This window comes from Stegodyphus dumicola, chromosome 3, assembly GCF_044657685.1.
Source record: "Stegodyphus dumicola isolate Sdum_Otavi_A_Nest chromosome 3, ASM4465768v1".
Classification (NCBI taxonomy): domain Eukaryota; kingdom Metazoa; phylum Arthropoda; class Arachnida; order Araneae; family Eresidae; genus Stegodyphus; species Stegodyphus dumicola.
This window is the reverse complement of record NC_140770.1, coordinates 59,825,984-59,843,709: the sequence shown is the minus strand read 5'-3', so window position 1 is coordinate 59,843,709 and position 17,726 is coordinate 59,825,984. Positions and strand designations below refer to the sequence as shown.

General features: G+C 33.9%; 1 protein-coding gene across 1 annotated transcript in view; it reads right to left on the bottom strand.

Moving 5' to 3' along the window:
• The window catches only part of LOC146998012 (uncharacterized), a 167,151-nt gene extending 149,684 nt beyond the window's left edge, over nucleotides 1-17,467 (bottom strand). Inside the window, exon 1 of the mRNA XM_085812429.1 lies at nucleotides 16,585-17,467. Within this exon, the coding sequence (XP_085668555.1) occupies nucleotides 16,585-17,467 (883 nt within the window). The remainder of the gene's footprint in view (nucleotides 1-16,584) is intronic.
• Nucleotides 17,468-17,726: the final 259 nt, after the last annotated feature.

Sequence of the window (17,726 nt, the reverse complement as noted above, 5' to 3'; positions counted from 1 at the left end):
AAAAGCATTTTAGAAGATATACAAGTAACGTACTTTCTGAATCAGCAAAATCTGTATTTAAACGAGTATAAGATTGAAGACTTTGGATTCATTTACATTTTTGAGTCAACTACTATTTCTTACGCATGCCAGATATATTAAATTTCTTCAATTTTTGTATAATTTACTTACGTATTTTGTATTTTAACTTTTTCTTATTATTGTCCCAGTAGAGGTAACCTGACACCTCATTAAATTATCTCCGAGTTTCCTCATTTAAGTCATCTTCCTGTCAGATCAATCTCTTTGCATCGCTGGCTGCAAAGGTTTCAAATTTTTTCTCGTTATTCCAAATTCGGAATATATTGCTGGTCTATTTCGTGGTACAGCGGAGGAGCACTAATAATTTTGCCACCATTCGTTTTCAATTGAAAATTTTATTCTCATTCTTCAGTTGCATTCTTAAAGTTTTAATTATTTATACAGGAAGAATGAAACAAATCAAACAAAGCAAAATAAATTACGAAAAGATATATCTGTTTTCTCCTATATTTATTGTTCCCTGTAATTTCTTTTGTCTGTTCCATTAAATTTATTGAAGGAAAATTTGCGAAGTCTTACAAAATGTATTTCCTAAATCCTAAGCGAATTAAGCCTTTCTGAGCGTTTCGGCTACACTTTAATGGCTTTTAAAATGTAATGTTAAAATATTGACAGCTGCCTATACTGAAATATTTTCTCCATAGTCCTCGAAAAAAGAAGAATTAAAGTTCCAGGAGGTTTTACAATGAAGGACACACATTTCTTATTTGAAGGGCAAAAGAAAAAAAAAGATATTTTCGGATGGGAATATGTAGCATTTTAAACACTATGTTTGTAAATTTCATGATATAGTAGTAACACTTGAGTCATAGGTAATTATGCACATATATATGAGAGAGACGACGACGACGAAAAATGAAATGGCAAAACATGACCGAAAACACTTTCCTGGTCGGTACAAACAACACGAAACACAAGAAAGAACGGACACCAGTTATGCTTAGCACAAGAGAAATTAAAAAATAGGAACAAAATTACACACTTATGGACCTCAATGAAATTCTTCGAAATTACGACCTGAACCCTGATGCAGGTATCACATCTCTCGCACATCGAACATAAGATGTTCTGGAAAATACCGTGCACCCCCAGGACTTTCCCAGCAGCTGACACGATATGTGCCACAAGTTCCTGTTGGAGTTCTAACGGGGGTTTCGTGCACTAATGTTTTGACGTACCCTAGAGGAAGTGATAATGCAAGTGAGGGCTCGTGATCTTGCTGAACAATGCACTGGACTACCCCTACCAAACCCATGTCTAAGATACTTCCCGAAGGAACTTTCGAATACTTTTTTTGATGACGATCCAATGTTTTTGTTCTTATTTCTTAGTTTCCGCCGCTCTAAGAATAACAAACAAATATCTTTACACTGTTCGTACCCTATTTTTCATGTGTTGTCTCTCTTCACTATGGCGCCAGGAAAGCGTTTCCGAAAATGCATTGCAATAAAAGATTATATATATATATACCATTAGTAGATGGTGAATGTCGACATTTACCGGTGTATGTCAGAAATAAGAGTATTTGAAAATATTTCGGACATACAACAAGCGACTATGTGAATGTTGACATTCACCGGTGAAAGTCGACATTCTCCAGATTTCAGTGTTTCACCGTAACATATATACGATAAACGTATATATATATATAGATATATATGTATATGTGTGTGTGTGTGAATTAATGTTAGGAATTCTGATCGCACATTTTGATACATAATACAGAGCAAATTTGGCAGATGAATAAGATAAAATATTCAGATTTATTTCAATTCACATTTGCGACCCCAGTTCATTTGAAATTCTAAACTTACCTATTTCTAGAATATTTATATTTCTCATATTGTTGGAATAGGAATAAAGTAGCACGACGCCGTGTCAGCGGTGACAGAGATAGAAAAAATGTGCATAGTTCGACAATATTGTGGTTTAGTAAGAGAAATATTTGATTCAGGAAATTTTATATTCCCACTTAGCTAAGTCATCATCTTTATGTAAAAATCATGTGATGGGGATATATATATCTACATAAACATATATTTTAATTAATTAATTTTTATTTTTTAATTTGCTATTAATTCAAAATCATTTAATATTATATATTAAAAACAATAATTGCAATGAAAAGTTAGAATCTCGAAATTTTTATTATGTTTGATGAGTACATTCTCAAAACTCGAGCTAAATAATATCATAAATCTCTGTAAATCTAGAAATATATAGTCTAACAGAAAGAGGTGAGGAGAACAATTTATATTAGATTTGTTCCGAATAGAGTATGGGATGGATTTCAGTGTTTACTTAATTTGTTTTACATATATATATATATATATATATATATATGCATATTATTTTTAAACATAAAGACTTTTTTGTCTTTGTTACTCTAATTATAACAACTATTTGACATTTACTTCTCATTCACAAATTTTACAAACTGGCCGTATAAACACGTGTATTTTGTATATTAGCTTTCTGTTTAGATATTTCATTAGTTAATGCAATAAAGTTTCCTTAGAATCAAAAGGTATTACAATAAATATGAATTCTTCACAATGTAATTTTCCATTTTAAACATTTATAATCTATTTTTGTAATAAAGGAATGAAAAAAACTTTAAGCATTATAAATCTGAAAACGTATTATTTTCCAGACCAGCGTTTTTGTCAAAAAATTATTAAATGCATAATAAAACTGGACCTGAAACATTATGTTTTGTTTTATTATTTTTTCCGAAAAGACTTACGTCTCCGACACGTATTGCAATCTTAAACACTGGGGATCCAATTCTTCTAGTAATTGTCCGCTGTAGTATAATTCTGCTTCTTCTTCTTCTTCTTCAAATATACGTCGATAATTATTTGCGCTGAAATATTTTTATTTCATTAAATATATATGTTCATATGTTTGAATTAATTAATTTAATAAATGATTACTTATACGTTTTTTGTCAAAAGTAGTAAGTTACAGTTTGCGAACATTTTTACAGATTGTCAAAAATTTCTAAACGCTCTATGTTGTAAAATATCTTTACTTATTCAAAATCTTTAAAAAACAATAAATATGGAAATGAATATTCGTCTTATTAGCCTAAATTCCATTATGAGGATATACAGGTATAATAGGAAATAAAGTTGCTGGCACCAGCAGCTCAAGATGCCATATTAAAAGGTCTGATTGACATCTATCATCTGAAATCAAACCTTGCAATGAGGGAAATAATTTCCAAACACGTTTTAATAAAATAACAAACAGGATGGGACGAGGCAGATACAAGAAGATTGCTCGACGGTTACCTCCCGCAAGTATCCCTATCAAGAATAAATTTTTTCTCCAATTAGATTGGCACCAAGTCATGGAAAGTTCCCATTTTATTTCCAGAGATTCTTAAGAAGCACGTAAAATGCGAGCGCGAAAAACCTGCAAATCTAGCAAAATTTAAGCTTTATAAATGGCACACTTCCTTACTTTCCCTTCTTAGAAAAAATAACCAGGATTTGCATCAAAAATTCCAGAGAAACGTTTTTCTACAATATGAAGTGTGTGTCTGCACTTCAACAATTTATGAAATATATTATTGAAAGTGAAGGAACCGTGATTATAAGTATCTAGTCATATTACAAAAGTGAATAAGCATATATTTAAGAACAAGAAAATCTTTTAAACGGTGGCTTCCGTTGACCATGCTGATCAAATTTCCAGTCGAGCGCAATTAATCAATGTTTGGGATCTCAACCTGATGGCTGCGTATGCTGAGTCGATGACTGATCAATCATTTGGACAATTTCCGCACAGGATTAAAAATTGCCTTCCTACATACTTCTTCACTTAACGGGTCATGCGTTCAAAACACAGATTTACACGTTAACTTAAATGTATAAAAAAATTAGCGAAAACAAAAGAAGTATTTAAACGCAAAATATCTCTTCGGATCTTCCTATGTTCCTGATTATTACACTGCTGAAAACAATTTAATACGTTTAAATGCAATTACATTTCATTGAAGTGATCTATTAATTGTTTAACAGTTTTCTGCTGTTGACTTCAATAAATTTATGATGTTTGGTATTTCATTTGTTTCCAGCAACACCTAGTCTCCTTTGCAAAGAAAATTAATATTAACTTTTGTAATTAAGAAATGATTTAGATGAAAAATTAAATTGGACTGGAGGTAATGTCTCGGTTGTTTTCGTTAAAAAAAGTTGGTGCTTTCTTAATTCAAAAAATATCTCCATATATATACATAACATACATGTAATTAATTTACACACTTAAAAAAAGTATTCTTCACATGGTATCTTCAAATGGGTAGATACGATAGCTGAAAAACAAGTGTCGGACAAAAGCGGAGCTGCAAGGAGCGATTTGTTGTACTGATACTTCCGTTTATATAATTCTTGTTATTCGATGCATGTAGTTTTGTTGAAATTCGTGTTACAAATTGCTTTATTCTCTGATGTAAAAGGAATTATCCCAAATTTTATTCAGAAGATTTAAATAACGGTTTTGATCACAATACGCGGCAGTTACTAGAAAAATATCTGGATCAGTGACTATTTGACGTCATTTAAAACGCTTAATTACATGGCCGTAGTACAATTCACAACCGGCCCCAACCCCACGGGTATAGCGATATACAATAGTGCCGTGATCGAAGATTCTTTGGAAATAATCGCTGTCATCGAATGACATGCAATTTCTATTTAAGTAATCATAGTCATCAGCTTTTAATATTCGTTGTAAATAATCATTGTCATCGAATAATCATTGTAAAGAATCATTCTCATCGGATAATCATCGAAAATAATCTTTGTCGTTACATAAAGGGGCATAGTAGCTGATGTATAAAGAATTGTACTCAAATTCTCATCAAAACAATCGAATATGTATTGCAATTTATCATATGATCATTATTTACAGCAATGATTCTTAAATGTCTTCGACCTACGGCTCCTAATGACGCCGAGGAAAACTTGCGCAAATGTGACAAAAAGAATATTTAAAAATACAATAAAAGCTTGAAAGGTAATAAAAATGCCTGAATTTAATTTCCTTTTATTTAAATGAAGCTTAATGTTTTGAAGGAAATTGAATATTATACACAGGAATCAACAATATAAATATCTGTGGATTTTTGCCTCCTTGTTTTTTTCTTCGTAACATCATATCTCCGGAACGGGGAGTTTGAGTTTGGAAGGAGGTACCCCCGGATTTCAAAACTTCTTTGTAAAACTTTCCGACTATTGTTATCTTCCTACGACTATCACTCGAGATATTATATAAAATTTCGGAAAACGGTAATTTTTCGTATTTATTTTTCCAAGTGGCCGAAGTCTAGCGCACTGGACATCAAAATGCTTTACTTGGAAAAATGTTGGCCCTTCTCACTTTCAAATCGTAGAGTTTGTTTAAGAGATATTTTTAAGTTAAAAAAAATATGAAATAAATAGTATTGCCAAACGTGAAACTTATTGTTATTATTTACGGTTATATTCTGAAGTTGAAGAAAGCACGTGATTCCATATAACGTCATTGTATGTCGAAAATCTTTCGTTAATATCAGTATTTTAAATGAATAGCTGCTTTTGGCAACTTTTATGTTTCACCTTTGGATACGTGACACGATATGCTATCGCTACGTTAATTCCTTTATTGAGATTTTGAAAATTTGTTATATTTAAATAAATTTAAATCATAACTTCCAATGTATTACCTGAAGTGTCAAAGGTCTTTGTTTCCTGAGTTGGGAAGAAAAATGTATTTACGAATCGCTGGTTGCTTGGAAAGAATGAATACATTTTCTTCATAATGAAATGTTTCTATGCATTTTATGCTATTATAAATTTATTTATAAAAATTTAATTTCTTTTATTGTATACTTACTTTCTGAGTAGAAGTTTAAACATCTGTAGATATTTAACGTATTTTAGATGCAATGTTACTTTACTACAGTTAAATAATTTTTTTTTCCAATTTACTAAAATGTCTGAACGCAAGAAGAGAGCACAAATGGTACAGCGAGCTACAGAAAAATGAAGTAAAAAACACTAGGAGACTCAACAGGCAAGTACAGTAAAATTTGCGAGCTTCAAGTATGAATGAAGACACAACTAGAAACTCAGCAGGCAAGCATAGTGACAAGAAAGCTTACGCATTCAAGAAACTGAAGAAGAAACGAATAGGAGTTCCAGCAGACAAGCAGCAACTCAAGAAACTTCGCGTGCTCAAACTGTATCAGAAACTAGTAGAAAACACAAAAGACATTCAGAAAACCAAGAAACACTGCGTGCTCCGGAAAGGGAAGCAGAAGGGAAACGGAGGCCCATTAGGCAAGTGGAACGTCAACAGACCATGCGCGATGAATAGAAGAAGTAGCAAGTAAACGAAGGATACAAGACTCTCCGCGTCATCGTCAGATTCGACAGGAAATACCAGAACAGCTCAAGAACCTATATAAACAACTCAAGACGCTGCAGTTTACGGACAATTTTTGTTCGAAGAGGCAGAGCGTATACGAGGGAACAAGCTTCTCATGAACGCATCAAGACATACACGTAGTACTCTTCACAATGCAGGAAGTTTACTTTGAGCAACACACTGTATACATAGAGCTCGTAGACATATATAGTAAAGATTTTGCTTTGGCAACAGCCCTCTAGTAAAATGTATGAAGTTTATATTAGCATCTCACAATACCTGAACGAAATTTTTCTATTTACTTCTTCATTTACTATTTTCTGAAATTTTTTATCAGTAATCCTGTCTATATAATATAGATATCAAAATCAGAAAAATTTAATTAATTATCTTTAAATGTATCTAAGTAATGAATACTTCGCCCCTGTTCATACCGAAACAACATGATGTAATTGTAGATAGCTAGAAAGTAAAATGTATTCAGCAGGCTATGCAGCAAGCGACATCTATAAATGGTGATAACACAATAATGTTATATAATGTTATATACTGGCAGAGTTTTAAATTAAGATCATATACATCAGTGTTTTAATAATAAGAATTTTGCATCAAATTGCAAAACAAATATCTTAACTTCTGTCTTTTCATGCATAAGAGTTCAGCATTCGGAAAATTATATTTTCGTAAATGGTTTAGCAAAAATAACGAAAATTATTGCCCTGAGAAATGGATAAGCTTGGTATGAATCCGAATTACGCCAAGACTACCCGTCAATGGTTGTTTTGAACACGCTCTTAATGAATATATATAACCCTTAAAAAACGTAAAGTCAGTGAATCTACTATCCGAGTGTGTCTTTATATCTTGATTATTTAAGAAATGCATTTATCTATCTGGATAAAGCTAACGCTATTGCCTGAATAACAACGTTTATTTAACATTTGATATAACCAACTTCATATACAACTTGAAATAAAACATAAATTTCTTAATAAGATACTAAAAATTGCAGAAAAAATACAAAAATAATGGAATTTCTAATAACACTACAGGTAACATACCGAGGAATAAATTGCGCAGCAAAACTGATGCAATCTACAATATGTATACCAAAAAATTTATGTACCGCAATAGAAATGCAATAGAATGAGAAATGAAACTATCATGAGATTTATAATGAAAAATTTACCATAAACTATTGAGATATGTTAATAAATATATACTTTTAATACTATTCATTTAAATATGCTGAAACTTTCATAATATTCATTACTTACGAACGCTTTTTCATCCATCGAATAATAGCACAAGCCATTCTCAATTCAGTGCTGGTGCACGTCAATAAAATAATGATAAATCCAAATTTTTACAAAAAATCAATCGCCTTGACTCGTTTCTCAGAAAACGTATGTCTACAAATGCAGTATTAATATATCACATCAATATAATTCGGGATCATAAAATCTCCAAACAACGCATTAAACGCAAAAAATCGCATTAAGGTAGAATGAAGAATTTTCACTCTTACAATGGCTTTTACAACAATATACAATAGAATCTAATTTCTAAACTAAGTGTTCATTGTTACACCATATTTCATTTTTGGGGAATCCTTCATGGTTGTTCAGTAATTCTAACTGTTAACTTGTTTAAATAGAATTATGATTTCATATATATGCACAGACTTATATATGTATATATTAATACGTATCTGTAGTAACATACATCATATTATTATATGTAGGCGTATAATTCTAAATTAATTATACTAGTCAAAATAATTTATATATTGATAGCATCAGACTTTTAAAATTATTTATTACTATCTGCTTGCTAACGATTATATAATTACGTACAGTGGTACCTCGACATACGTGTTTAATTCGTTTCGTAACCTTGCTCGTATGTCAAATTGCTCGTATCTCAAAGCAATTTTCCACGTTGAAATTAATCGAAATGCCATTAATCCGTTCCAGATCCCAAAACACGACCTCAGTTGTTTTTTAAGTGTTTTTAAGTAAGAATCAAAAACAAGAAGAAACATTTATTTATAAATAACAAATACATATTCTATAAAAACATAATTAAAAGAAAAAGTGAAGTGCCTACGAAAGAGCTTAATTTTTTGTCACTGGTTTTCGCTTTTTTCGTCCTGATCTGCTTATTTCCACCCGCAGATCATTTAAAAAAACTTTCCAAGGAGGTTTGTTTCTTCCTCCGTGTCAAGGATGCACGACTAGTTGCAACGTTTTCGCGGTGATTTTTATCCACGAACTCTACAACTTTATTCCACATTCCCAAGACCTGTTTTATATGTCTTGTAGCGATAACCTCCTCCACCTCTGGCTCCTCTTCAAAACTAATTTTTCGTTAACCCAACGTATGCTGCTGCAAATACAGATCGTGTAACTCCTCGGTTGTCAGCTCCTGAGACTGTTGTTCGACGAGTTCGTTCACATCTCTCCCATCCACCTCAAGACTCATGGATTTTCCCAGAGAAACAAGCTCCTCTACCTATGCCACTTTGGGTTCCAATCCTTCGAAGGCCCTTTCAGCAACAGCCTCAGGCCACAGCTTCTTACATGCAGAGGTTAAGGTCCTCGTTGTAACACCCAGCCAGGCCTGATCAATAATTCCTAGGCATATGACGATCTTAAAGTGGCCTTTCCAGAACTCTCGAAGGGTAAGGTTTGTGTTCTCCGTCACCTCAAAGCAGCCCCAAAAAATGTGCTTGGTGTACAATTTCTTAAAATTAGAAATCACCTGCTGATCCATGGTCTGCAGGATAGGAGTGGTGTTGGGTGGTAGGTAGGGAACTTTTATAAACTTGAACTATTAGAGTAAATCATCTTCGAGATTTGGTGGGTGAGTAGGGGCATTGTCGAGGAAGAGAAGGGCTTGCATGGGTAGGTTGTTTTTCTGTGGGTATTTTTTAACAGAAGGGCCAAACACCAGGTTTATCCACTTCACAAAGAATTTCCTGGTAACCCAAGCCTTCGGATTTGTCCTCCACATACCTGGCAGATTTTCTTTTGAAATATTATATGACTTAAAGACTCTGGGATTTTCCGAATGGTATACTAGCAGAGGCTTGATTTTACAGTCGCCAATCTCATTGGCGCAAATTACTAGATTTAATCTATCCTTCATGGGTTTGTGACCTGGCATCGTCTTCTCCTCTGCCGTTATGTAAGTTCTATTCGTCATCCTTTTCCAGAAAAGTACTGTCTCGTCACAGTTAAAGACTTGCTGGGGGGATCAATCCTTTGGTTAGTATCAGTTCGTAAAACATTTTGATGTAAACCTCAGCTGCCTTCACATCGGATTTTGCTGCCTCACCATGTCTGACGACGGAGTGAATGACGGTCCTTTTCCTAAAGATGTCAAACCAGCCCTACTGGATTTAAACAAGTCTTCCGATTCCTCATTTTTAGAAGTGTGTGGGATCTTCTTTAGCAAATAACCGTAAATTGCTCGTGCCTTCTCACATATGATGCTTTATGTTAAGGTTCCTCCTTGAAGCTGCTTCTCTCTCACCCACCTCATCAGTAGTTTCTCCATCTATTCACGGAGAGAGGTCCAGAGTTTAGACATTATTTTATCGGCCTTAGATGGCGTTATACCCTTTATCAACTCCTTTTGTTTAAGCACAGTACATATCATTGATGTGCTACGACCGTACATCATCGCCAAGTCAATTACTCGCACACCTTGCTCATGGTTTTCTATGATTTCACGCTGTAATTCAATAGACATCATCTTCTTCTTTGGACCCATGGTTATAAAAATAAATATGATAATGTTTTCTAAATGTACAAAAAGCAAAAAGCGCCAACCCAGCTTATCAAAGATGCTTCCAAAACGAGGGAAACAAGCACACAGACTGATATCTTGTCTGAGGTGGGAGAAACTGTTAGACGCTGCATCTAAATATAAATAACCATCGTCTTCACTGCCGAAACCCTCTAAACTATTCTATAAATCACTATCATATCAGCTATAAACTCGTCATTAGCCAAATCTATATCATCATCAAAATCATCTAAATATTCCTCACCACACAAAACACATCATCATTTTAAACCATCGTATCTCTATCACCATCGTCAGAATAAAATAAACCACCATCACACAAATCACATCATCATTCCATACTAATCAATCGAAACTATATATCATATACACCATCATCATTGAAGTCGTCAAATAATAAAATCACCTGAATACAAAGTACTATCACCTAAAGTTTTATTACCATCATACTCATTTAATCACATTCTTTATCACTATAACATATAATCACGATAACTTAAATAAAAAATCATCAGCAGTTAGTATAAATCCTCATCCTTAAAATACCAGCTAAATTATTTAAATCATCATCATTTAAATGAAGATTTTTTTTGGTGTTTCGCTAGTATAACATCAAAACGAACCAGTTTCATTTAGGTACAGACATGTACAGGTAAAAGTGTTGGAGCTTCATTAAAGATTGCACAGGTATACATCCCAATAACTAACCGAATACAGCACGGAGGGAAGGCCAGAAGAGGAAGAATCCTACTGGTAGTTCTTTAAAGAGAGATTTAGAAGTTAGTTTTTAAGTGAGGAGGACAAAAAGGGAGAACGGGTTAGAGAAGAAATGAAGAAATCTAGAAAAAGGTTCATTAGAAAGTAGTAATAATATTGTAGTGGCTAAATCAATTATTAGCCCAATGGATGAGTCCAGATCTCGAAACTTTGTGCTGTTTGGAAAGGACCAAACTTTAAACTTGAAAACAGCGTAGAATTTTACTCTGCAGAACAACTTCATAAAAAAAAGTTATTACGTATAACAAAATTACCATGAAATAAGCAATATCCCTTAATTCAAATATTAATGATCCTAATAAATAAATTAACCAACTTCCCTTTGCAAAATCTTAAGAACTCAAATGGTATAAAGGAGGTTAAGAACTTTGTTTCCTAAAAAAATCACTCAAAACTTTTCAGTATCTTAAAATCAGTGAAATGAGCAACAAAGAACACAAAAGAATACAAAAAACAAAAAAATTCTGGAAAGCAATGTATAATAAATGTATAATAATGTATAATATATAATGATAATGCAAAGTATAATTAATGATAATGCAAAGTAGAATTAATGATATCCCTTGTAATGTTCCGCGCTTCCAACCTGCACGCAACAATAGTGGTGACTGCTAAGAACTGGAAGGTAGACAAATTCTTGAGAAGGGTTTAAATCCCTTTTTATTCAACTTTAGAAATTACAAATGCGTACTCTTCACGCTCGCAAACTACGCCGACCCGTCGGTAAAATAAAAATAAAAAACTAAAAAAAGAATAATAACAAGTGACTAACTACGAGGCTCTCTATACGTAACTAACCTCACCGCGTTCTAAGATACCGCTGATAATTCAGCAAACTTCTGAATATTACGTTGAAAAATTAACAATCTGCCGAGGCAAGCACACAGGCCTAAACGCGTGGTTCTTTAATTTCTAACTAGCTGCCTCCACGCTCGTGCAGCAAGAAACACACTTTCGAACTCGTTTCCCTTCTATTTAACTCAGATTACTTCCGCTGACAATTTGAATCCTTTGCGCGTTCTACTAAAAGTTACATACTCTGGCATTGGCAATTCCAGGGGAAAGTAAGGCTTAACAGGAAAGATAGTTTAAACTTAAAATAAATATAAACCCTACATTTGCCGCTGCCAGAATTTGGAAAACTTGGAAGCAGGTCCTAGAAACGACCTATTGGAAAGTTTCCACAATTCTGATCTAAATTTTAAGAGCCTCGTTGACATAAAAAAAATCAGTTATCTCACAAAAGGTAGAACAAATTTCTGTAGATACTTATTTAATTCTCTCTTCTTACAGCAACCTTTCCCGGAATCAGCCATCAATCTGTTCTCTTCCTTCCAGTATCTGGAAGGAATAAGTATCAGTATCTTTCTAAATACATTATAATTTACACTTTCTTGACACTGAATAAGTTTTTGTTTTTGAACGATTTATTTTCCTTAGTTACTGCTTAATTCACATTCATTCAAGTATTCAAACATGAATTTAACTTTACCCTGGCTCTCCACCATGTGTGGTGTCAAACGGGAATATTCGTGTTTTAGTATTGCAACACTTCTCCTAACCACAATGATTTGTAAGAATTCAACGACCAAATAGACACACCTTACTCGACATTCTACAACTCGATGAGCTACTTTAACATTCTTAAAATTCAAGTGTAGGTGGAGAACCCTACAAAAGACATTCATTCTAAATTCCCCCTCATTTATCTTTAGACATGCAGGCTTTCGATCTAAAGCATGATTTTATCTACAGTTTAATACTTAAATTTGAATTCATTGCTTTTGAGCATTTACTTTTAGCATCTAAAATTTTATGCTTCTAGACTAAGTTCTACTTTTACATAACTTTCAAGCATTTACGTATATTTACAAAATTCTAATACATATGATTTTTACAATTTACCATAAAATGAATAAGAGAAAAATAAATTTTTACTTTACTCATTCTTCGCCAAGCTGGAGGCACTGAAACTAAAGTTGTTATTAATACAAGAATACGAAGTTATTTTTATCTTCGGCCAAATTTTGGCTTTAACATAAAATTTTGGCTTTCGACCAACAGAAACTGCTTGTTCCTAGATTTTATACTTAAAGAAAATAATACTTTTGCCTTAGCTAAATAAAGTAAAATAAAACTAAATCTCAACCAAGACACATTGACTTCCGTCAAAACATAGAACTTTGTATTTACGCATAACATTTCGGAACAAAAGAAAAAAATTTTATAGAAGATTTTTAACTTATCTTTGATTTTTCGATGATTGTAACTCCGACATCCTCTTCTGGCAGAACTGCTCCCACGTTATAGATTTCATCGACGTCAGTCGTCTCCTTAGGGTCCTTCGAGTGTCGTCCACGTTGCTTCTTCTTTTTCGCCCTCAGCATGCTGGCCTCTTGGAGTGGTAGTCGTCGGGTTGCTGTCTTTTCCGTTTTGCCCCTGGACGGCTGGTCTTGGCGTCCTCCGGTCTGGAATCCTGCTTGGATTTCTTCTGTTGGTGGTGGTCTTTTCGTTCCTCCTGCTGTCTTTTCGTTCTCGGGAACGGCGGCCTTGTTTGCACCTGACTCTCTGGCCCTGGAAGCGTTCTACTCGATGTAGAATTTCTACTGCGATACGTTGTAAGTAGCGTTTTCCTCTTTACCAAAGTGTCTTTACGCGGCGGCTTTGCTTTCTTGTATTTCTTAAATGCTGGAGTCTGACGTTTTCATTTCTTCCTTTCGGTACCGCCGCATGACTTATAGAAGGGCTAGGTTTCTCTTCAGTTCTCTGCTTCTTGGGTTGTGGAACGGGTGACGTTACTTCTGGACCTTCTACTTCATTTACGCTTGAGTCCTGCAAGAAACTTCTAAGGATTTCAAAATCATTTTGATTATAATATTTTTGACCTGGTCGGGACTTGCTTTACAGATTTCCCCTCTCTCGTTCTTAAGGTACAATACGACTCCCTTGATTTCCTGAATTACATAGGGGCCTTCAAATTTTGGAGCTAACTTTGCAGTAAAATTATCTGGGGCACTTGATAAAGAAAATTTCCGCTTCAACACTTTATCTCCAACTTTAAAATCTGCTTCACGGCGTTTTCTATCATAGTATAACTTTTGCCTATTTCTTGCCGTATCCGATCTTTTAACCGCCTGGTCAATAAGTGTTTGGGTAAAAGCGCAGAATAGGCAGCATCAACAAAGTTCAGTAGGAGGAGCTTCGTGACGTCATTAAATGGGTGGGACTCAGCTTATGACGTCACAATGTAGTCTCGCATTTACACTATGTGCACTTTCTATTTTCTCTTTAAAATAACAATAATAAATTGTTTATTATTGTAAATTAATATCAAATTCTTTACTTTTAATTTACATTTATAACATTTAAGCTTAGGCGTTACTGATAATAAGTATAATAAATTGATTATATTTAAAATTAACATGATACAGTGAGCGAATTCTACCAATTATTAAAACGATAAACAACGTCGCAGTCTCTAATAGTTGTATAGCTTCAATATATTCAAAGATTTTTATTAAATTATTATTATTTTTTTTATTTATACAAATAAACTTTTTTTTAATTTAAATTCATATTGTGGAACATTTCAATTTTATCATTTTTACAAATTACCTTCTTGCTACGTAACGACATAATTCCTTACATACGAATAATTAGACAATTTTCATTATTTCTAAAAATTTTCAACTTTACATTAATAAAAAAAGAATATTTTTTATTGCATGTGAACATCATTACACTTTTTTCATATCAGTTTATAAAATTCCTAAATCACGCCATATTCTGTGTAGGTATGCTACAATTCTACGCATTAATAAATAAAAAAATCTAATTTCTCAGAACATCTCTCAAAGAAAATAATATAATAAAATAAATACTACAAACTTGGAACACTAAGTAATGCTTCACATACGCACACACACACACATATTATCAATGAACTCACATTATCAAGTGCAATTACGATACCAAACACTACGTATTAAAATATGAGGTAAACGTTACTTCAAGGGTTAAAGTTTACAGTTTTGCTACTGTTGAGTCGATCGTCGAACTATCCATATATATCGTAAGTCGGAAAGCGTTATAAACATATCAAAAAACAAAAAGTTAAAAATACAATTTAAATGAAAAATTATGTCTTAAATATAATTCACAATTAAAACAACAATACAAATTTAAAATACACAAACGATATGTTAAACATTGCACGTAAATAAAGTTACATTACTCCTAGACATCACGCACAACCTCGTTTTCCCTTTTACACAACGATCAGTATTCCCTCGAAAAACATCAAAGAATTCCACAAACTCGGTGTCCATGTGCTCATTTATCTATTTTCACTTGAAGAAAAATCAGAGAATTGCTCAAACTCGGCATTGCGCACCACATTGGCTTTGCCCATGTGCACATCGATCTATTTTCACTTAAAAAAACATCCCAGAATTGCACAAACTCGGCATTGCGCACCACATTGGCTTTGTCCATGTGCACATCGATCTATTTTCACTTAAAAAAAACATCCCAGAGTTGCACAAACTCGGCATTGCGCACCACATTGGCTTTGCCCATGTCACATCGATCTATTCTGACTTAAAAAAACATCCCAGAATTGCACAAACTCGGCATTGCGCACCACATTGGGTTTGCCCATGTGCACATAGATCTATTTTCACTTAAAAAAACATCCCAGAATTGCACAAACTCGGCATTGCGCACCACATTGGCTTTGCCCATGTGCACATCGATCTATTTTCACTTAAAAAAACATCCCAGAGTTGCACAAACTCGGCATTGCGCACCACATTGGCTTTGCCCATGTGCACATTGATCTATTTTCATTTAAAAAAACATCCCAGAATTGCACAAACTCGGCATTGCGCACCACATTGGGTTTGCCCATGTGCACATCGATCTATTTTCACTTAAAAAAACATCCCAGAATTGCACAAACTCGACATTGCGCACCACATTGGCTTTGCCCATGCGCACATCGATCTATTTTCACTTAAAAAAAACATCCCAGAATTGCACAAACTCGGCATTGCGCACCACATTGGCTTTGCCCATGTGCACATCAACCTATTTTCACTTAAAGAAACATCCCAGAATTGCACAAACTCGGCATTGCGCACCACATTGGCTTTGCCCATGTGAACATCGATCTATTTTACTTAAAAAAATCAGACATTAAATAAATTCTCCATTGCTCATATACCCAGAAATTTACTTTCACTTACTTTTCAATACTTTTCAAGAAATCAGAGAATTTCATAAACTCGCGCGGAACCAACTCCATTGATTCGAGTTGCAAAAAATGTGTCCAGAAAAATTATACAAAACAAAAATAAAGCTGCCAGAATAATGCAACTATCAAACATCCAAACTGCCATATTAGAAAAGCACCCAATATTTTACTTAAGTCAATAATAATAAATGAAACTTACCTTCAGTCCTCTCCTTTTGCAGAATATATGGCTGTGATCTCACTGAGAAATATACGCATCAGTTGGCTGGCGTCAGATTTCTTGTGTTTCCTTCTCCAAATATATTCCGCAAGATAGGAATCAAACTGTCCTTTTGCCTTACTAGAGCCACGGAAACTTCTTTTGATTGCCGCCCAAGTTCCTTCAATACTATTGGTATGCGCACCTGTTTCTGGATCTTTAAAACTCAAGCTATGATTGACTTTCAGGTGCGCATACCCTTCGAACTCGAGACAGTCGTACGCTTTCCAACAATCGGATATAATAATCGATCCTGGTAGAACATTCTCTTTAATGATTTCTAGCAATGTTTCGGCACCTCTGTTTTCAACAACTTTAAAGACGCATTTATCTGTTCCTCTCTCAACCAAACCAAAAACCCATTTTCCTTCGACTCTTTTTCCTCTATGATACTTTTGCTTGCCAAACTTGCTTTCGTCGATTTCGACAATGACACCTTCCCCACCCAACTTAACATTCTCCTTCAAACATAACTCCATGCATACTTCTCTACAAAAACTTTTCCAATCTGTCACCGTATTTTTAGCAATACGTAATTCCGTTCGTATAAAATCATTCCCACACTTACCCAACCACATATAGGTAACTCGCAAAACATCACACATGCTCAATTTACTCTTCGCAAACCAGGAGTTCTTTCGAACTGACCTTGAAATTTGATGCCTACATTCGCCTCCAGTAACTCTGCACATCCACTCAAAACCGTCTATACGGTTTTTTCGCTCTACTAGTTTCACATTTGTTCCACAAATCGGGCACTTATACGATATTGCAATCAAACCTTTCTCCATACACCACTCAATAACGCGCTTTTTGCTTCTTCGCTCCAACTGATTAAAAAAATCCAGATTCAGATACTCATCCATTCTGCAGTAAGCACCGAATTAGACACACTCATGAATAATCAAAACATTCTTTAAGCAAAAGAATTCTTTTCTGTATTTTCGGAAGTTACGGTTATAATTTTTAATTCATGCATTCAATATTTTCTAATGATCATTTTTGCTAATGATCATTTTCAATCGTTTGGTATCTTAATAATACATTTGTGAGAGATAATTCGTTGCGTTAAATGCTAACAATACCACAAAACACACAAAAGTAGATTTATAATTTAAAAAATCT